The sequence below is a fragment of the Carassius auratus genome, chromosome 7 (genome assembly GCF_003368295.1).
Source record: "Carassius auratus strain Wakin chromosome 7, ASM336829v1, whole genome shotgun sequence".
NCBI classification, from domain to species: Eukaryota; Metazoa; Chordata; class Actinopteri; order Cypriniformes; family Cyprinidae; genus Carassius; species Carassius auratus.
In genome coordinates this window covers 3653001-3675617 of record NC_039249.1, presented here as the reverse complement: position 1 = coordinate 3675617, position 22617 = coordinate 3653001, and the positions used below count along the sequence as shown (strand labels likewise).

At 38.7% G+C, this 22617-nt stretch overlaps 1 protein-coding gene and 1 pseudogene across 2 annotated transcripts; both read right to left on the bottom strand.

The window, feature by feature from the left end:
* Window positions 1–5833: 5833 nt before the first annotated feature.
* On the bottom strand, window positions 5834–12333 carry LOC113105550 (E3 ubiquitin-protein ligase TRIM39-like; annotated as a pseudogene).
* A 3958-nt stretch (window positions 12334–16291) lies between these two features.
* LOC113105551 (zinc finger protein RFP-like) lies at window positions 16292–22396 on the bottom strand. Of its 2 annotated transcripts, XM_026266672.1 has the most exons (9): window positions 22304–22396; window positions 19653–19728; window positions 18921–19471; window positions 18700–18795; window positions 18377–18610; window positions 18155–18293; window positions 18004–18030; window positions 17449–17889; window positions 16292–17053 (listed from the first exon to the last, which is right to left on the bottom strand). In XM_026266672.1, the coding sequence occupies exons 2-9, from the start codon at window positions 19705–19707 to the stop codon at window positions 17025–17027; spliced, it is 1572 nt and encodes a 523-aa protein (XP_026122457.1). In that variant the 5' UTR covers window positions 19708–19728; window positions 22304–22396; the 3' UTR covers window positions 16292–17024. The 2 variants fall into 2 exon arrangements, with proteins under 2 accessions (XP_026122457.1, XP_026122456.1); XM_026266671.1 differs by having other exon boundaries at window positions 16292–17889.
* Between the last annotated feature and the right edge of the window lie 221 nt (window positions 22397–22617).

The window sequence follows — 22617 nt, the reverse complement described above, 5'->3', positions numbered from 1 at the left end:
AACGGAATAATTTGGAAAGCTGATATAAAATATTTTTCATTTTTCAATAAGTTCCAAGTTTCCAAGCCTATATGAATAAATATGTATTTTATATTTATAATTTAGCATTTAACATTCAAAAATAGTGATTTCAATACATGAAAGGTTTATGTCTAATGGTTTTCTATTTAGCATGCACACAGCTGTATAACAATAATTCTTGTGTCAGGAACAGTCTGTTAGAGATTTGTCTGTCTCTCTCACTCAGTGTCAGCATGGCTGGACCTTCTGTGTTGCCTACAGAGACAGAGCCTTCCTCTCCTGTCATAAGATATGTTGCTTTGTGGTGTCTGTGTGTGTGTGTTGGACAGGACCCTGGGGCAGGACAGCCTCATCTTTGTTTGTCAATAGCCCGAACGGAGAAGACACAGTGACAGAGGCTGAGATGAGTCAAGCTGATGGTGCTCTTAACCTGCACATAGATACTGTATTTAGGAAAAAAGGTTATATAGCAGTGAAGTGCCCACATTATAACCTACTTAGATATTACAGAACTGCATAGTGAAAGCTTAACATAGATTAAATTTTGAGATTCATAAAAAAATCTTAAACACATAAATTGACTTCACATAAGCATTAAGCAATCATTTAGGCAGCATCAGTAGTAAGCGCTTTTCTTAATGATTTCAGAAAGTGTTTGAAATAAGATCATCACGGCCGTAAGGCACATATACGTTAGTCCTTTAAGTGTTACTTTTTCCTTTTAATATTTATTAATGGAAAAATACCTTTTATGGATAATTTATTCCTAATTCAAAGACACATTTTTATTCTGCATTCAGTCTCCATATGGCAGAATTTCACCAAATTATCAAACAGATAATTAAACCTAAACATGTTTAAATATATATTTGCAATTCGAAACATTTTTTTTTAAATGTCCTGCTAAATTTGCCATTTGTAAGAATGCCTGATTTGCAAAAAAAAAAAAATTTTCAATATTCCAGACATGCTCTATGGGTGACATGTCCAGTGAGTATGCTGGCCATGCAAGAACAGGGATGTTTTCAGCTTCCAGAAACTGTGTACCAGTCCTTGCAACATGGGACATTATCATGCTGCAACATGAGGTGATTGTCCTGGATAAATGGCACAACTATGGGCCTCAGGATCTTGTCACGGTATCTCTGTGCATTCAAAATGTCATCAATAAAATGCCCCTGTGTTCGCTGTCCATATCATATGCCTGCCCATACCATAACCCCACTGCCACCATGGGCACTTAATCCACAACACTTGACATCAGCATACCGTTAACCCACACGACACCATACATGCTGTCTGCCATCTGCCCTTTACAGTAAAAACCAGGATTCATCCATGAAGAGAACACCTCTCCAAAGTGCCAGACACCATCGAATGTGAGCATTTGCCCACTCAAGTTGGTTACGATGATGAACTGCAGTCAGGTCGAGACCCTGATGAGGACGCAGAAATTCTTTGGTTATGCAAACCAATTTCAATTGGTTCAATTCAAGGGCAACAGCTCTGGTGGACACTCCTGCAGTCAGCATGCCAAATCCCTTAAAACTTGCATCTGTGGCATTGTGCTGAGTGATAAAACTACACATTTTAGAGTGGACTTTTATTGTGGCCAGCCTAAGGCACACCTGTGCAATAATCATGCTGTCTAATCAGCATCTTGATATGCCACACTTGTGAGGTGGATTGATTATCTCAGCAAAGGAGAAGTGCTCACTTACACAGATTTAGACAGATTTGTGAACAATATTTGAGAGAAATAAGCCTTTTGTGTACATAGAATAACTCTTAGATCTTTGAGCTCAGATCATGAAAAATGGGGGCAAAAACAAAAGTGTTGTGTTTATAATTTTTTTCAGTGTAAATAATATATACTCATAATGAAACAAACCAAAAGAGTATTTTTTCTCTAAAATAATTGTTATGATTACTGCTATTTACTTTATTAATTCATTTGGAAATGGACTTGAAGGTATGTTATCATTACTCTGTCTCCTTTATTATCTTTTTAAAGAAGTCTATTGTTTATTATTTTTAACATGACAGTAATTAGGAGTCTAAATCAACTAGCTATAGTCAAAAATAAATAAATAAAATAAAATAAATAAAATAGCAATAAACTGGTAGACCACCAACATCCTTGCAACCAAACAAATCACATACTTTTTCTAAAATTGACAATGAATTAAGCTTTAAATTGTTTTGCCCATCTCATTATAGTTAAACCCTGGTACAACCACAAGAATGAACTAGCATAGCTTTTGTAGCTGCTGAAGCTTCAATATTTAGAATGTTGTCTCCATCTTGTGGACAAAGATTTTCAATATATATAACATTGAAAATTATAAAGGTACTACTCTGTAACTTATCCAAAATAAAAGTACTTTATTTTATAATATATTATTAAATAAATTACCAAACCATCCTTGTTGCTAAGTCATGTGTTTAAGTTCAGCTGATATGATATATCCATCCATCCATCCATCATCTTCCGCTTATCCAGGGCCGGGTCGCGGGGGCAACAGTCTAAGCAGAGATGCCCAGACTTCCTTCTCCCTAGCCACTTCTTCCAGCTCTTCCGGGGGAACCTCGAGGCATTCTCAGGCCAGCCGGGAGAAATAGTCCCTCCAGCGTGTCCTAAGTCTTCCCCGGGGCCTTCTCCCGGTGAGACGTGCCTGGAACACCTCCCTGGGAAGGCGCCAGAAGGCATCCGAAATAGATGCCCGAGCCACCTCAGCTGGCTCCTCTCGATGTGGAGGAGCAACGGCTCTACTCTGAGCTCCTCCCGAGTGACCGGGCTTCTCACCCTATCTCTAAGGGAGCGCCCAGCCACCCTACGGAGAAAGCTCATTTCGGCCGCCTGTATCCGGGATCTTGTCCTTTCGGTCATGACCCACAGCTCATGACCATAGGTGAGAGTAGGAACGTAGATTGACCGGTAAATCGAGAGCTTTGCCTTACAGCTCAGCTCCTTCTTCATCACGACAGACTGGTAAAGAGACCGCATTACTGCAGAAGCTGCACCGATCCATCTGTCAATCTCCTGTTCCATCCTTCCCTCAGTCATGAACAAGACCCCAGAATACCTGAACTCCTCCACTTGAGGCAGGAACTCTCCACCAACCTGAAGTGGGCAATCCACCCTTTTCCGACTGAGAACCATGGCCTCGGACTATGTGATATTAGTGATAAGGCTATTCTGAAGAAATTTAAAGGACATTCTCAAACTGTGCAAATGTTTACATAATTAGATTTTATGCTGAACAAACAGAGGTGTTATACTAACATTTTTACATTTGCTTTTCAGATTCTATCTATAATGCTTCACATATCTGGGTTCTATATTCATTTATTGCATTTACCAGGTGAGATGATCAGCGGTGCTGAAATTTGACCACTATCATCAGGTAATGGATCAGGAGAAAAACAAAACTAGAGGTATTTCAAAACACACATACACACGTGTCTGATCATCTCTACAGAACAGCTCCAGAAGTCTCTCATGTTTCTGACATAATCTCAAAGTCCGAGTCCATAGATTTTTTTTTTTTTTTTTTCCGTTTTTTTTTTGAAACCAGGTTCTGATTAAATGTGTGTACAAAGTAGACAGTTACAGTCCCCATTCTTTTCCCCGTACTGGTTCAAGCAGCTCTTACAGAAGTTGTGTCCACATTGAACAACAGGTCTACGAAAAAGGGTGAAAAATGTATCACCTGCAGTTAATGTTTACAATTATTAAATAATTAAGCTATATAACATATAGTTATATAATATAGTATTGTTCTTCCGAATATCTGTCAGCCAAATCACAGCTGTGTGCATGACAATGAGTATGATATTGCTTTAATAGAACAGACAAATATACTGTAAATTAACAGTACCAGGAAATAAGTCGCATTTTAGATATAATATAGACAGTTAAATTATCTCTTTCGAATAGTTCTAAATAAAGTCACAGCAGAGGGCGCTCAAACAGAATGTGCTCATTTGACTACGCTGCTATTCCCTTTATTTTAAGCATGCGCCAGGAATTCGTTATCTCCGTTGTCTTGGTGATGTTGGTGAATATTCTGCCACTACTTCTACTCTTTATGTCTGCTCAAACGTCACAAAATGTTTAAAAGCATGAAATCTGTTCATCACTTTGTTGCCTAATAATTATTATTTATTTTTTTTAAACCAAGACAACGTAATATTTTAAAGCTGGATCAATTGAATGAAAGCCAAATTCGTGTATTTTGGTTCCAGACAGACTCCATATAACACGTATAAGAGTATTTAATTCACTGTGGATTAAGCCTGATAATAATCACATTTTAAATGTGAAAACTCTCGAATACAGCAGAGTTAAATGGTCTTATTAAATGTTTACACTAAAGTTAGTTTTGCAGCCCAACAGCACAACCATTTGATAAAATTCTGACATCTTTTTTAAATCTACACGACTGAACTAGCTGAGTGCTTAACTCATGCTTCAACCTGGTTTTAGCATAGTTTATTTTAGTTAGGTAGCAATCCACTCTGCTGAATGTGTTTAAAATAAATGTATCTGACATCGCGTAGGCTACATGTGAGTGCATCAGCTGTTTTCACATATGTCTTTGAATGTCTAAAGAATTAGGCTATGCTATATTATTTATTAAAAAGTCTAAAAGCTTTTAGATTATTGTGCATCAGTTTAGTTTCACTCAACTCTCCCTCACCTGCATTGCAGTCACACAGTAAGTAGCTCCTCCTATGTACAGCCAAATTTCACATTTATACATCCAGCTCATGCTTGAAAATTACCTTACCACATACACAAAACCTAAGCCAGAAGTGTTGCCATGCCATTTAATAGCTTGCTTACCAGTCTTGGATCTCTTTTATCGTGACATCGCAAACAAATTTGATGTCAGAAAAGCAACACAGCTGGTTGTGTAATGCAAACATTAACATGTTTACAAATCAGGCACTATGGAAAAAGTATTTATTTATTTACAAATATTTTGATGCTACCTGTAATTATAATTTGTAAAAAGTCTTTTTTTTTTTTTTTTTTTACTGCCACTAGCATTAATTTGAGTTGGAAAGTGTAGTGAATTGTATACATTTTGCCAATTATGTTACATAATTACACTAATATAGCTACAATATATATTATTATTTCAGTTTGAATCATTTTACTCAAGTGATCTGGTTCTTCCTGTCACAAACGAGACAGGAGGCAGACAGGATGGACCGTTTGAGAGTTTTATTAGCAGAATGCACCGAACCAGACGGGAATATCAGAGTGAGAGCGAGTATGGACCAATATCAATACAACTGAACGATCTCTGATCACAGTAAGTGGAAGTGGAATCACCGAAGGAGGACTGAAGGCAGAAGAAGACTGGCCGATCGTTGAGGGTTCTCAGAAGATTCGTGGATTCTCAGGCGAGTGTTGAGATAGAGTCTGTAAGCCATGTAATGACGAGATCAGACGGAGACTGAAGGTTGAGAGTGGGTATATAAGGGTGAGCAGTGATGAAGGATAGCAGGTGACGGTGATGAGGATGAAGAGATACAGGTGATGACAATTAATCAGGGGATGACGAGCGAGTGGGTGGAGGGAGTGATGATGATGGTGGTGGAATCCTGACACTTCCATGGGTATTCATATGATATTCTCAATCTGTGCAAATGTTTACATTTTATTTGATGTAAACTTGTACAGATTATGAATAATTAAGGCAAATTAAAATAAATATTAATTAATAAAATAAAATAAATTAATAAATTGACAGACAGCAGCTGCGTACAGTATATTTTACATACAGATGTCTTAAGATGATTCATTTTCAATGTTTATTTCATATCTGGGTTGCATATTCATTCATTGTATTTAACAGGTGAGATGATCATTGGTGCTGAATTTTTACCAGTATCCTTTGAAAAGGGGCAAAAATACGGATATAATCTATTAGTGAAAGACTGCCCAGTGAAAGAGTAGATATGAGATATGGACTCTACATCATAGAAGGAGACCACACCTTCCTCATAATCCACAAACACCCCCACCTTCTGTGGCTTCACTCTCAGAGACAGAAGGACATAGGAATCAGTACAAGCCCAATATTCATCACCATTCCATAGACCCACAGTCCAGAATCCATTCTCAGGACACACTCTGATCTTTCCCTTCCTGTTAATAGATTCTCTGGCCACTCCTAAATCCCACTTATTCTTTCCCTTCACCAGCACTTCAAAATAAAATCTTCCTGATAAGAATCCCTCTTTTGCCAGGACAGAGGCACACTTATCAAACCGCTCTGGGTAATCTGCGACTCCATGCTCAGCGTCTCCATGTCGCACTTGTTTCCCATCATTAGACAGAATGAGAATTGGATGAGCTGTATCAGGATCCAGAGTCACATCCACTGAGAGAGAAATCAGATAATAGGAATCACATTTTACCAATTCAAAGATTTGCACACGTTGACATGTTTGGTAAAATAAAAACACATTTTCAAATATATATATATATATATATATATATATATATATATATATATATATATATATATATATATATATATATATATATATATATATATATATATATTATGAGTGAAAAATCACAGATTGTACCTGCATACTGTTGCATCCTCCTCAACACTGCAAGTCAAACAATCATAAAACAAAAAATAATTTCTATATTTTTCATAAAAAAATAACGTATGTGCCACATAGTCCAATAATAACATATCATTTGATGTGCATGCTATATTTGATATTGACCTACCAGTTTGACTGAGTTTCTGGTCTAGAGTTTCCTGCAGCTCAGTCAGAGCTCTCCTCAGAGTCTCCACACTCACATCAGTGTTCATACTGATCTCAGGCCGGTTCCTGGTGTGTGGAGGACTGCACAGGGATGGATCAATCTACAGCAGGAGAGAGGAGAAATCCCTCAGCTTGAGGAGTGTGAGTGTTGTCCTGTGATGTGAGCAGACAGAGAGACACTGACCTGTAGGAGCTGGAGGTGATCCTCAGTGTGTAAGAGATGATCCAGCTCAGTGTTACTCAACGTGAGCTCAGTGATTTCCTGCTGCAGCTCTTGAATGAGCTCTTCATCTTGTTTCTCTGCTGCTTTCTTCTTCTCCTCCATCATCTCCAGCAGCTCAGTCTGACATCTCTCAATGGAGTCTATCAGATCACTGAAGAGCTCAACACTGGCTGCTTTTTCTCGCTCTGTGCTGTTCTGAAATATATATATATATATATATATATATATATATATAAATATAGTGAGGTTGTGCATCCGTGCGCTTGCGCGTGCCTCAAAAGAGGACTTAACAATGCAAAGATCTATATTGGATAAATCACTAAACAGGATTTATCCTATTAAACTTTATTGATACGAATTGATAGGTGGGCCTGTTGGTTAGAGATTCGGACTTGTAATCCAAAGGTTGCGAGTTCAAGTCTTGGCCTGGCAGGAATTGTAGGTGGGGGGAATGAATGCACAGTGCTCTCTGCACCCTCAATACCACGACTGAGGTGCCCTTGAGCACTGAAGGCACTGAACCCCCAACTGCTCCCCGGGCACCGCAGCATAAATGGCTACACACTGCTCCGGGTGTGTGTTCACGATGTGTGTGTGCTCACTGCTGTGTGTGCACTTTGGATGGGTTAAATGCAGCGCACAAATTCCGAGTATGGGTCTCTATACTTGGAAGTATTTCAAGTCATTTCACACTTTAGTATGTACACAAAAGGCCTATTTCTCTCAAATATTGTTCACAAATCTGTCTAAATCTGTGGTAGTGAGCACTTCTCCTTTGCTAAGATAATCCATCTACCTCACAGGTGTGGTATATCAAGATGCTGATTAGACAGCATGATTATTGCACAGGATTGACTTCGGCTGGCCACAATTAAAGGCCACTCTAAAATGTGCATTTTTACTGTACTGAGGGTCCAGGGGGTGGAGTTGTGGGGGGTCCAAAAACCAGTCAGTATCTGGTGTAACCACATACAGTGCATCACATCTCCTTCACATAGAGTTGACCAGGTTGTTGATTGTGACCTGTGGAATGTTGGTCCACTCCTCTTCAATGGCTGTGCTAAGTTGCTAGATATTGGCGTAAACGCCGATCCAGAGCATCCCAAACATGTTCAATGGTTGACATATCCGGTGAGTATGCTGGCCATGCAAGAACTGGGATGTTTTCAGCTTCCAGGAAGTGTGTACAGATCCTTGCAACATGGGGCCTTGCATTATCATAGTGCAACTTGAGGTGATTGTCATGGATGAATGGCAAAACAATGGACCTCAGGATCTCACCACAGTAGCTCTGTGCAATCAAAATGCCATCAATAAAATGCACCTGTGTTCGTTGTCCATACCATACGCCTGCCTATACCATAACCCCACCACCATCATGGGCCAATCGATCCACAATGTTGACATCAGCAAACCGTTCACCCACACAACACCATACACGCTGTCTGCCATCTGCTCTTTACAGTGAAAACCAGGATTTATCCATGAAGAGAACACCTCTCCAAAGTGCCAGATGCAATCGAATGTGATCATTTGCCCACTCAAGTTGGTTACGATGATAAACTGCAGTCAGATCGAGACCCCGATGAGGACGAAGAGCATGCAGATGAGCTTCCTTGAGACTGTTTCTGACAGTTTGTGCAGAAATTCTTTGGTTATGCAAACCAATTGTTGCAGAAGCTGTCTGTGTGGCTGGTCTCAGAAGATCTTGGAGGATGATGCTGAATGTGAAATTCCTGGGCTGGTGTTGTTACAATTTACAGGCAACAGCTCTGGTGGACATTCCTGCAGTCAACATGCAAATTGCACGCTCCTAATCAGCATCTTGATATGCCACACTTGTGAGGTGGATTGATTATCTCAGCAAAGGAGAAGTGCTCACTTACACAGATTTAGACAGATTTGTGAACAATATTTGAGAGAAACAGGCCTTTTGTGTACATAGAAGAAGTCAGCTCAGCTCATGAAAAAATGGGGGCAAAAACAAAAGTGTTACGTTTATAATTTTGTTCAGTGTATATACAGAGTTCTGGCATGAAACACTGATGACGCGGTCCGATAGGTCTAACTCGATCTGATGTTATGACATCATTATCAGATGGCACAGCTGATTGGTTCTCTCCTCTACTGGTAGCCAATGAGCTCGCTGCTCAACATTCAAATATATGACTAGCGCTTGCCATAGTAGTACAGCTAGCTTCAGAAACCCTCCACCTTCCCCAGCTCCACCTGTATAGATCCGAGGTGATTCATTTATGCAATGGGGTTAATTCGTGTATGTTATATCTGCAACAGCAATATTTCAGACCCACTTTATATTAAGTGGCCTTAACTACTATGTACTTACATTTTAATTAATAATTTAGTACAATGTACTTATTTTGTACATACATGTTTTTACATTGTACTTACATTTAAAAAACAACAACATGTAATTACATCTGTATTTAATTTATGTAATTGCATTTATAATTACACTGTTGACCTATACTTTACACCTTAACCCACCCTTAAACTTACCCATACCTCCAACCCTCTCCCTAATCTTACCCCTTTCCCACCTCAATAGCAGCAAAAGTGTTTTACAATACAATATGAACATAATAAGTACATTGTACTTATTTTTCATGTAAATACATAGTAGTTAAGGCCACCTAATATAAAGTGGGACCAATATTTCTTACATGCTTACAGCAGCATGTTATGGATGTATTGGCATTAGCAAGTCTTGGTACTTGCTCTGCCGCAGCAGCATAGCAGATCTATTCTGCCAAGACAAATACATTAACATTGTCATGTACAATTCCTTTCGAGAATTGTCATGACAGAAATGTATGTATGATTAATTAAGTGATACCATCCATTTAAAAAGAAAAAACAGCTACAGATTCCCTTCCATGTGTACCCCTGCTAAGCTGCGGTTAATGTCTATCTGTGTCTATTCTTTATCTGTGTGCCAAATTTCATAGCTTAACCCACAAATAGTTCTATGAACAGCCATAGACTTCAAGAGAGGCGGAGGAAGAAGAAGATGATGATGATGATGAAGGTGGTGCTTGACCCCCTAATTAATTGACTTCATTTACAGTATCAAACAATATCATTAATGGATACTGTATTTATCAAACTCACTTTCCTGTGTTCTGTGAAATGCTTAATGTCTTGAATCTTCTTGTTTTTGTCCTGGATCATCTGCTGGACATCTTTCTGTATCTTCATTAGCTGACTCTACAGACAAGCAGGAACACACAAATACATTTTATCACTAAATTCCCCATGTTTTGACCAAATATGTAGTTGGAATATTTAAAAAGTAAAAGGTTATTAAAATATTTTTTTTATATATTGTTAGGAACTCATACCTTCTTCTCTTTACTCTCCTCCTCTAGAGGAACAGTGTTGTGAGTCTTGTGGTCTCCGTCAGTGCAAAACACACACACACGTGTCTGATCGTCTCTACAGAACAGCTCCAGAGGTCTCTCATGTTTTTGGCATATATAGTCCTTCATATTCTCCACAGGGTCCATCAGTTTGTGTTTCTTTAAGCTCGGGACTTAAGCTTTAGGCTCCAGGTGAGTTTCACAGTAAGAGGTCTGACACACTAGACAGGACTTCAGGGCTTTCAGCTTTCTTTCATCACAGATGTCACAGAGAACTTCAGATTTACTCAAACTAAACTTTTTCTGAAAGAGCTGCACAACCTCTCGAAGTGCAGTGTTGATATTGATGTCAGGTCTTTTACTGAATGTTTCTTTACAGAATGGACAGTAGCAGTTCTGACTGTTCTCCCAGCACTGGTTCAAACAGCTCTTACAGAAGTTGTGTCCACATGGAGTGCTGACTGGATCAGTAAACACATCCAGACACACTGAACATTTAAGCTCCTTAGCTAGAAGACCACTGGAGGTTGACATAGCTGATAAGAAGAGGAATAATTAAAATGTATCACCTATAGCTCATGTCTGCAAATATTGGATAATATACAGTACAAATAACATTTTTACTTGTACGGCAACCAAAACAGGAATTAATTATCATTGTAAGTGATGTCTAGATTGTACAGTTCTTAGTTACTTTATTCAATAATATTTTTAGTAGCTGACTTACATGGAGGGTTTTCCCTACTGCGTCTGGATTTTCGTGATCGAATTCGTTCTGCCATTGCTGCTCTTTTCTTTAAGCCTTGTCAGAAATAAAGTCACAGGACATATTTAATTTCATAACATTTTAGGGCTTTATAATTTCCACAATGTGAAACCCAGTCCTAAAAGTAAAATTTACTGTACATGGAGTGTCATAACATTTAGGATGAATAAATTAAAATCGGGGGTATCAAATCATGGAACAAACTAGTGTCTGTCAGTTTTTAATCATTTTTTTATATGAATAAATACATTCTAATAAAAATTTAATGATTTATAAATTTAATTAGACATGCATTTTCATTAATAAAAAAAATCATTTAAAAATGGAATTCAGAAAATGTAAACTATAAGCACTGAGTCTGGGAACAATACAGAAATCAAGAATAAATAAAAATTATTTCATTGAGCCCTAAAATTAAATTATTGTTAAACTTGTTAAATCAAGTTTTTTTGTATTACAATTTATTCTGAGAGAGAGAGAGAGAGAGAGAGAGAGAGAGAGGAACTAATTCCAGAAAATTAAAATGAAAGTTCCAGTGTCGGTAAAAATTATAAGAGGGTCCTTGGTAAATTGACCTTAAAAAGTTTGAGAGCCCCTGTAAAAATAAATAAACAATAAAATAAAACAAAACTATACTTAAAAAAATAATTAATAGCTTAGAGCCAAACAGATCAGTTTTTGATAATGTTTTAATGACAATCAGTATCACTGTACAATGCAAACATTCTATTTGTATCATTTGACTGTTAATATTGATAATGATGATACATACTAATTCCAGAACTTGAATTTGAAACGAATTGAATTTATGGATGTAAAACAGATCATAATCATTCTTGTATGCAGATCTAAACATATTAACAGAGAGCTGAGTATATGATTCCAAATAAGGTTTTGCATTTCGAAAAATCAGATCACATCTTCAAGACATTCAGTTAATGGATCTTTCTTATCTAACCCACAAAGTGTGGTTTTCAGTGTGTTCAGTTTGTCTAATGTATACTCAACAAACATTAGAAAAATTAAAAACATTTAATATATATCCATAACTTACCTGTGAGTGAATATCATGTATTAGAATGCTTCAATTAGGATTTTGTTGTTGTTGTTGTTTTGTAAAGTGAAAGTCGAAGTTTGCTCCCGTCAGACTTTGACCCTGTATCATGTGTCTTTGTGCACAGTTTTATAGAGTGTAGGCCTATTACATAAGGTGCACATACAACTTCAATGTCATTTATAAAGTACCTGAATTTTGACTGTTGCTATGGCATTAGCATTAAAACCTTTATTCAAAAAAGGTCACTCCAAATCTTCTTGTTGATATAAACAGCATTTCACTCAATTTGGAGCCCCACGACTCCCAAAAGGCTCCTTACACAATAGCTGGTGAAGCTCCGATGTTTAGTATGTTGTCAGTGAGGTGTTGCTAGCTAGATCACAATTCCACCTGAAATGTTCTTTATGACACGTTCACACTAGTTCAAATCTACTAACATTATATTTACTTTATTTCTTGTCTATTTACTGACATATCACATGATACTTAATGATATAAAACTAATTAATCTTTATTTGGATTACTACTTGTGCACGATGCACATTTCTCCATATTAAGCCAAAAATGTGTTTTAATGTCACTATAGATGTAATCTATAGATGACATGTTAAGTGTAAATTAAGTATACTTGCAATAGTGCCAATTTAGAACAATCATATGTACTTCAATATATCTTTAGTTAGTGGGAAAAAAAAGTGAAAGTCATGACATTTGCCAAGACTATGGTGCTCTGCATTTAACCCATCCAAGTGCACACACACAGCAGTGAGAAGTGAACACACCATGAACACACACCCGGAGCAGTGGGCAGCTGTATATCCAGCACCCGGGGAGCAACTGGACGTTCAGTGCCTTGCTCAAGGGCACTTCAGCCATGGGTATCGAGGGTGGAAGAGAGCGCTGTTCATTCACTCCCTCCCACCTACTGTACAACTCCTGCCAGCACCGAGACTCAAACCTGTGACCGTCGGGCCACAGATGCCCTAGTTAAAGAGCCAGTAAGATGACAATTCTAAGCTTCCTATCACTGTTTATAAGTCCTGTACATTAGGTTTAAATCCATCCAAGGTTAAAAAACATTGTCATTTTGTCAAAATATCATTTTAAAATTACCTCAATTCTCAGAGATCCCCAAACGGTTCGCGCGAAGCTGTTCAAAAGATTCAGTTTCCTTAAACCCCTCCTTTCGGTAGCATACTGTGTTCTGATTGGTCAACTAACATAGTCAGGTTTGATTGGTTGTTCCGCACACACCTCCACGGTAAACTATGCATTAGCATCTGTTTGGGGTGAATTATGTCTTATTCCTCTCATCGCAAACAGTAAAATAAAAAACTTGAACAGGCTCGCTGCTTTTTCTTCTGTGTGGGCGTATTCAAGCCGCGCACTTCAGTTTGAATCTGAATAGCGCGTTCAGCGCGGGGGCGTGGTCACATTAGAATGAAGGGAGACATGAAAAACAGACATCGCGTTGTTTTCATATGGATTACTTTATCACAGAATATCTGTTAGCAGCACTTGTTTAGTTTTAAAGTAGACATGTCAAGCTTTCTATAGATATCTCTCTCATGTCTCTTCGTTGAGTATTCACGGAGTTACACTTCATTTTAATGACGTGTTTGTACATGACGATCAGCGCAGACAGGCTGCAGACAGCACACATACTGATAAGACGCTCGGGAGAAAACAGACACATAACTTCATAATCATATTTCGCGTTGTGATTGTACATAGAGATGGGCAAAAGATTTGAAATCTATAATGACTCGTTTCAGCGATTCAGAGTCGACTCCTTACTTTAGAAGCCAATAACTTTATAAATCGTGTACTTTTTGGTTTAATTACTTTGCACATTGTTTACACTGATGGACAGCTACATCATACACTGTAATACAGGTCATTTTTGATTTCCCATCTGTGTGGCTCTTTAAGGAATCTTTAACTTCAGCTCTACTTCTGCACAATTAAAAGTGCATTAAGTGCAAAATTAGTTGTTACAATTTAGCAGACTTTGAGTATATCAGTTTAGTGATAGGTATGTATTTAGTGACATATATTTTCAAGTTGATGCAAAGGCTTTTTATATGATATTTTATTTCAATGTATTGTTATTTATTTTAAACTCATTAATTTCATGTTTTGTTGCTAGCAGATGCATCCATGTTTTTATACACCAAATAAAACTGAATAAAACGTCAAAAAGTTGCATACAACTTTTTAAAAATAATAATAATAAGGTCAAAATAGAGTTCAATACTGTCATCAATGTTTGCAATAATTTTTATTAAAGATTCAAATCAGTACAGAAAATCAGATGCGAAAATATTACTGATGATTGTGCCCGTGGCTGCTCCATCCTCCGCCCCAGTCAGGCCAACTGTGACAGAGATGAGATGCTGCCTCTTCTTCTTCTCTCTTCTTAGAACCACTTCCAATGAAGATGTAAACCAAAGTGAGCACATTTTAAAGGGGTCATCAGAGCTGAATTTACACATAGGCATTCTAGGCACTGTCACAATATACAGGAGCAAGAAGCAAGGAGACGCAAGAAACGCAGGAGATTTCTTCAACATGCAATTTTAATTACAATTAATGTGGAATTACATGGAGTACGGGGGAGATGACGTTTACAGCTGCCGACTGGTAACAGGGATCACTTTTAATACACAGAACAAGATAATGGGATAACGAGACACACATAGGACCAATGGAAACACATAGAAAACACCTGGAATCAAATTAATCAACATGAAGATGAAAACTGGGTCACAGGGAGAAAAACAAACACAACACACGGAACAGAGTCTGACACCACGCCCCCCTCTGGAAGGCGTGTCCTCACGCCATACAACATCCAACGGGGAGGGGGGGTGGGTGCTCTGGAGGTCCTTCAGGAAAGACACGGAACAGTGGCCTCTAGAGCGAAATGCGTTTGGGACACCATGGTGGATCAGGAGACTTTGGAGGCTATGGTGGAGCAGGGAGTTCGGGAAGCCATGGCAGAGCTGCCTCTGAGGCCCCAGCCCTACTACCCCCCACCAAAATAAAAATAAAAAATACTTGGAGGAACTTACGGGGCTTATCAGGGATCAGGAGCCCTCCCTGGGCTTAACGGGGAAACAGGAGCCCTTCATGGGATATACTACAGAACAGGAGCCCTTCCTGGTCTGAACTGAGGGTCAGGAGCCCTTCCTGGGCTTAACTCGGGATCAGGAGCCCTCCGTGGGCTAAACTAGGGAACAGGAGCACTTCCTGGGCTGAAATGGGGATCAGGATAGTGCTTTCGTGGTTCTGGCACTGGAGGGCACTCTGGAGGAGCAGGCAGAGCATGGCACTTTCAAGGAGCTGGCACTAGAGTGAATATTGGGGCTGGAACTGACTGACACTGGAGCGAGCTCTGGGGCTACAGCCGACACTAGATCGAGCTCGGGAGGAGCGGACACTTGAGGACACTCTGGAAGGCGCTTTCAAGGAGCAGGCACTGGAGTGAGCATTGGGGCTGGCAGGCTTGCCACATTAACGTCCTTTGGGCTTGCCACATTAACATCCCTTGGGCTTTTCACATTAACATCCTTTGGGCTTGCCACATTAATCTTCATTGGGTTTGCCATATGAATGGTTGGTGAACTAGAGAGGGCCTTGGACGGCAGCAGGCTTTGGTGAGCTGCCGACAGCAGTGGGCTGGTTCTGGCTCGGGACCAGACACTCCCCAGACACCAGAAGAAACCTTTCCTCCAACTTAGCCTAGTGGTGTCTGGGAGGTCCAAGGGGCGATGGTAGTGGGCCCCGAGCCAGAACAGCTGATTAAGGATGACATCATCCAACGCCATCACCGTGGCAAGCTTGCAGAATTCCCCTTCATTCTCATAGAAGGAGAGATCTTGACGGGATATGCTGTTTCTATGCTGCGGCGGAAAAACCAGGAAACAAAAATTGGGAAAAAGAAAAACGAGGAGAAGTAGGTTCTGGTTACTTTTTTCAGGATGGCTGTTCTGCCATGATACACAGGAGCGAGGAGCAAGAAGATGCAGGAGATTTCTTCAACATTATTATTTTTTTTAATTCGAAGATGGGGAATTACAAGGAGTATGGAGGAGATGACATTTACAACAGCCGACAGAGAACTGTGAACAGGGAACACTTTAAATACACATAAGAGGATAATGGGATAACGAGACACACATGGAATGGAAACACATAGAAAACACTTGGAATCAAATTAATCAACATGAGGAAGAAAACTGAGTCACAGGGAGAAAAACATACACAATACACGGGAAGTGTCTGACAGGCCAGTGCCTATGCTCGCTCGTCCAGGGTGGCCCAAACACAATAAAGAGATATATATTTTTGTTATTCTATGCGCTACCCACAACAGTAAAATTACATGCGCAAATTACATACAATTACATGCGCATAACTCGTACGTTGTTGTATTTCATCGTTAATGAAATACAACTACGTACGAATTATGCGCATGTAATTGTTCTGCCCTGCTTTTAATTATACACTCTGCTGTACCATAAAATTTTAAAATACATTTCTCTCACAAGTCTGTCACATAGGCATATGTTCACATACTGTGTGTCTTAAAAAGAGTCTCAGAAAAAAAATTGTTTATTAAAAAGTTAAAAAGCTTTCAGACTGTTGTTTATCAGTTCAGATTAACTTTCACAGAAAAACAGAAGCCCTCACCAGCAGTGCTCTCCAAGTGTGCCGCACAAGCACTGAAAGGGAAGCCACAACGATTGCCCCCAGGTGGCTGGACCCAGCAGGTCATATATCCCTAACCCTCTCCATGTAATCTAATGGGATGTGAGAAGAAAAAATATTATGGATATTATAGCCTATGTGTGAAAAGGATACAGGATGGTGTTTTACTGCCATTAACGTTAATTCGAGCTGTAAAGTGCAATTTTACAGATAACAATAATAACAGATTTTCAAAGTTAAAACATCAGATAGAAAATATTATGATATTAACATTTTATCATTTGACTAATAGCAGCTGCATACAACATATCCGACTTTCAGATAAAAATGTATTACATTTCTTTGTTTTCATTGTTTATTTCACTATCTCGGTTGTAAATTCATCCATTGTAATTGAAAGGTGAGATGATCATTGGTGCTGAATCTTTACCAGTATCGTCAGGAAAGGGGCAAAAATATGAACATAGTCGATTAGTGAAAGACTGACCAGTGAAAGAGTAGATATGAGATCTGGACTCTACATCACAGAAGGAGACAAGACCTTCCTCATAATCCACAAACACCCCCACCTTCTGTGGCTTTACTCTCAGAGACAGAAGGACATAGGAATCAGTACAAGCCCAATATTCATCACCATTCCTCAGAGCCACAGTCCAGAATCCATTCTCTGGACACACTCTGATCTTTCCCTTCCTGTTAATAGATTCTCTGGCTACTCCTAAATCCCACATATTCTTTCCCTTCACCTGCACTTCAAAATAAAATCTTCCTGACAAGAATCCCTCTTTTCCCAGGACAGAGGCACACTTATCAAACCGCTCTGGGTAATCTGGCAGTTTGTGCTCAATGTCTCCATGTCGCACTTGTTTTCCATCATTAGGCAGAATGAGTTTTGGATGAGCTGTGTCAGGATCCAGAGTCACATCCACTGAGAGAGAAATCAGATAATACATTTTAACAAAGATCTCCATAAGTGTTTGGCAGAATAAATGTTAATTATAACTACAATATTTATGTGAAGATGAAAAATCACACATGGTACCTGCATACTGCTGCATCTTCCTCAATACTGTGAAGTGAAAGAATCATATTTTCAAATTTTTGCATAAAGAACTATTGTTTGGTCTCAAAAGTAATTTTATACAGTAAATTAGCATCTAATGAAACGTGTTCTGTATTTGATATTGACCTACCAGTTTGACTGAGTTTCTGGTCTAGAGTTTCCTGCAGCTGAGTCAGAGCTCTCCTCAGAGTCTCCACACTCACATCAGTGTTCATACTGATCTCAGGCCGGTTCCTGGTGTGTGGAGGACTGCACAGGGATGGATCAATCTACAGCAGGAGAGAGGAGAAATCCCTCAGCTTGAGGAGTGTGAGTGTTGTCCTGTGATGTGAGCTGACAGAGAGACACTGACCTGTAGGAGCTGGAGGTGATTCTCAGTGTGTAAGAGATGATCCAGCTCAGTCTTTCTTAGCTTGAGCTCAGTGATTTCCTGCTGCAGCTCTTGAATGAGCTCTTCATCCTGTTTCTCTGCTGCTTTCTGCATCTCCTCCATCATCTCCAGCAGCTCAGTCTGAGATCTCTCAATGGAGTGTATCAGATCACTGAAGAGCTCAACACTGGCTGCTTTCTCTCGCTCTGTGCTTTTCTGAAATAGTTATATTTTTAAATAATTGGCTTCATTTACAGTATCAAACTAAAACATTATTCATTAAAGATTTAACATCTTTAGCTCACTTTTCTGAGTTTTGCAAAGTATTTAATCCCTTGAATCTTCTCGATTCTGTCCTGGATATTCTGCTGCGTGGCTTTCTGTGTCCTCATTAGCTGAGTCTATAGAGAGATAGAAACATAGAAACATTTGATCAAATCAGCATTTTCCATTTTCTGACAAAAGATCTAGCTGCATAATTTAAAATGAGGTTATTGGAATAAGTTTTGATGTTAGTAACTCTTGCCTTCTTCACTTTACACTCCTCCTCTAGAGGAACAGTGTTGTGAGTCTTGTGGTCTCCATCAGTGCAAAACACACACACACGTGTCTGATCGTCTCTACAGAACAGCTCCAGAGGTCTCTCGTGTTTCTGACATATATAGTCATTTATATTCTCCACAGGGTCCATCAGTTTGTGTTTCTTTAAATAGATTTTGTGATGAAACTCCAGGTGAGTTTCACAGTAAGATGCCTGACACAGCAGGCAGGATTTCAGGGCTTTCTTTTTTCTTTCATCACAGACGTCACAGAGAACTTCAGATTTACTCAAACTGGGCTTTTTTTGAAAGAGCTGTGCAACCTCCCTAAGAGCTGTGTTGATCTTGATGTCAGGTCTTTTACTGAATGTTTCTTTACACAATGGACATCTGCACTGTTGACTTTTCTCCCAGCACTGGTTCAAGCAGCTCTTACAGAAGTTGTGTCCACATGGAGTGCTGACTGGATCAGTAAACACATCCAGACACACTGAACACTGAAGCTCCTCAGCCAGAGAACCACTGGAGTATGAAATATCTTAAAAAAATAGAAATAATAAAAATATCTCACCTCAAGTGTCTACGCATGTTAGATCGTATTTAAATTATATTATTACTTGTACAGTTAAAAAAAAAAAAAAGAAGAAGAAGCTGTGATGCTAAGACAAGGTTTTTTTTTCGTTTGATTTATCCAATTAAACTTTTAGTGATTAACTTACTTGGAGGGATATCCATACTCTCTCTGAATTTTTGTGATTGAAAAAAATCTGCCATTGCTCTGCTTTTCTTTAGGCCCTGTCATGAAAAAAAAAAAAGTCAAAGCACATATTTCTTTTCACAGCATAGAACCCCCCCCCCCCCCCCCCCCCCCCCAAAAAAGAAAAGAAAAGTAAAATCCCCCTTTTTTTCCCCCATAGTCAATCATAGTACTAAGACTGCTTTCCTTGTAGTTACTAATGACCTGCTCTTATCATCTGATTATGGTTGACTGCCATCAGTTCCTAGCAGTGAATGAAGAGGTTTCATATCGATCACAAGTGCAGTATGGAGTACCTCAAGGCTCAGTACTAGTGCCATTACTCTTCACGCTTTACATATTACTTCGAAGATATCATCAGGAAACACGGTGTTAGCTTTCACTGTTATGCTGATGATACTCAGCTCTATATTTCTTTGTGGCCCATTGAAACATACCAGTTTGATAAACAAAATGCATAGTCGATATAAAAAACTGGATGACGAGTAATTTCTTACTGCTAAATTCTAAAAAAACAGAGGTGTTAATTATAGGACCTAAAAACTCTGCATTGTAATAACCTAGAACGCTGTCTAAGACTTGATGGCTGCTATGTCAATTCTTTGACATCAGTTAGGAACCTAGGTGTGCTATTTGATCGCAATCTTTCCTTAGAAAGCCACATTTCTAGCATTTGTAAAACTGCATTTTTCCATCTCTCTCAATGTCAAATACAGAAATGTTAACCCATGCGTTTAAGACCTCAAGGTTAGATTATTGTAATGCTTTATTGGGTGGTTGTTCTGCATGTTTAATAAACAAACTACAGCTAGTCCAAAATGCAGCAGCTAGAGCTCTTACTAGAACCAGAAAGTATGACCATATTAGCCCTGTTCTGTCAAAACTGCACTGGCTCCCTATCAAACATTGTATAGATTTTAAAATCTTGCTTATTAAGTATAAAGCCCTGAATGGTTTAACACTTCAGTATTTGAACGAGCTTGTTACATTATGATCCTCCACATCCGCTGCATTCTCAAATTTCAGGAAATTTCATAATACCTGGAATATCAAAATCAACTAATATTCCTAAACTCTGGAATATTCTACCTAACATTGTTCGGGAGGCAGACACACTCTTGAAGTTTAAATATAAATTAAAGACCTACAGGTATCTCTTTAACCTGGCTTACACATAACACACTAATACGCTTCTTATATCCAAATCCGTTGAAGGATTTTTAGGCTGCATTAATTAGGTAAACCAGAACCGGGAACACTTCCCATAACATCCGATGTACTTGCTACACCATTAGATGAATGGCATCTACGCTAATATTAGTCTGTTTTATTTCCGAAGTCAACGTAGCCACCAGATCCAGTATGTATCCAGATCAGAGGGTCACTGCAGTCACCCAGATCCATTACATATCCAGACCAGATGGTGGATCAGCACCTAGAACAGCTCTCTACAGCCCTGAAAGACAGCGGAGACCAGGATAACTAGAGCCCCAGATACAGATCTCCTGTAAAGACTTTGTTTCAGACGACCACCAGGACAAGGCCACAGGAAACAGTTGATTCTTCTGCACAATCTGATTTTGCTGCAACCTGAGAACTGGCCCCCCAACTGAGCCTGGTTTCTCCCAAGGTTTTTTTCTCCATTCTGTCACTGATGGAGTTTTGGTTCCTTGCTGCTGTCTCCTCTGGCTTTTTTAGTTGGGGAAACTTAATTTCCAGTGATATCGTTGACTTGATTTAAACTGAACTGAAATGATGACATCACTGAATTCAATGATGAACTGCCTTTAACTGTCATTTTGCATTATTGACACACTGTTTTCCTAATTAATGTTGTTCAGTTGCTTTGACACAATCTGTTTTCAACTGTATTTATTACCACTGTTCTTGCATTGCTAATTTTCATTATATACATATATAACCCTACATTGCACTCCTGTTTATAATCTGTACATACAGTACTCTGCTTAATATTGTTTATAGCAACTCCACTGTACATACTGCAAATCATAGCTTCACTTACTCTGCACTATGTATATAAAACACTGTATTTTTGCACTTCTGGTTAGATGCTAAGTGCATTTCGTCAGCTCTGTACTTGAACTCTGCATAATGACAATAAAGTTGGACCTAATCTAATCTAAACTAAACATGACTTGAAATGACCCCAGAGGAAGAAGTACAGCAATGTCAGTGAAGGTGATTTTTTATTTATTTTTTACAAGAGATACTAGTTTACTGGCAAGGTCAAGTTTCACAAAGTCTCAGTGTTACACTAAAACTCTATTTGTAACATTTCACTATTTTTTTTAAAGAAATGACATATTAATGCCAGCATTTCACAAATTAAATGCATGGATGCAAAAAAAAATTAAATTCACTCTTGTGTACAGCTCTTGCCTTTTATTAACATAAAGCTAAATTAAATGATTCCAAATAAGTGTTTTATTTTTTATAAGTCAGACGAATTCAAGACCACATCAAAATGCTATATTAATTGAATTTTCTCATCTAATGCACAAAGTGCAGTTTTCAATGTGTTCAGTCTGTCTAAACTAGACTCAGTAGTGAACATTAGAAAAATAAGACATTTCATATAATTCTGTAACTTACCTGTGAGTGAATATCGCATAAGTCTTAGAATGCTTCAATTAGGATTTTCTTTTTTAAGAGAGAGAGAGAGAAAAGTCTGTTGTCTATATATGCTACCATACTTTCTGAAGCAAATCAGACTTTGACCCTGTCATCATGTGTCTTTTATGGAGGTGTTTCCTTTTATTAATGAATGTAGTACATAAACTGTATACAACTCCAATGTCCAATGCTTCCACAGGACTTTGTTGAAACTGTGGTGCGTGGTCTATGATGCCTCTTGGCGGGGTCTGGGGGCATGCCCCCCCAGGAGAAAAACTTGAACATTTTAAAGT

Excerpts from the sequence above, each read along its gene's own strand:
- LOC113105551 (XM_026266671.1), bottom strand. The coding sequence starts at position 19,707 with ATGGCAGATTTTTTTCAATCACAAAAATTCAGAGAGAGTATGGATATC. Across the intron at positions 18,294-18,376 it reads ATCACCTCCAGCTCCTACAG|ATTGATCCATCCCTGTGCAG; the intron begins GTCAGTGTCTCT and ends CTCCTGCTGTAG. Across the intron at positions 18,031-18,154 it reads CCAGAAACTCAGTCAAACTG|TATTGAGGAAGATGCAGCAG; the intron begins GTAGGTCAATAT and ends TTCACTTCACAG.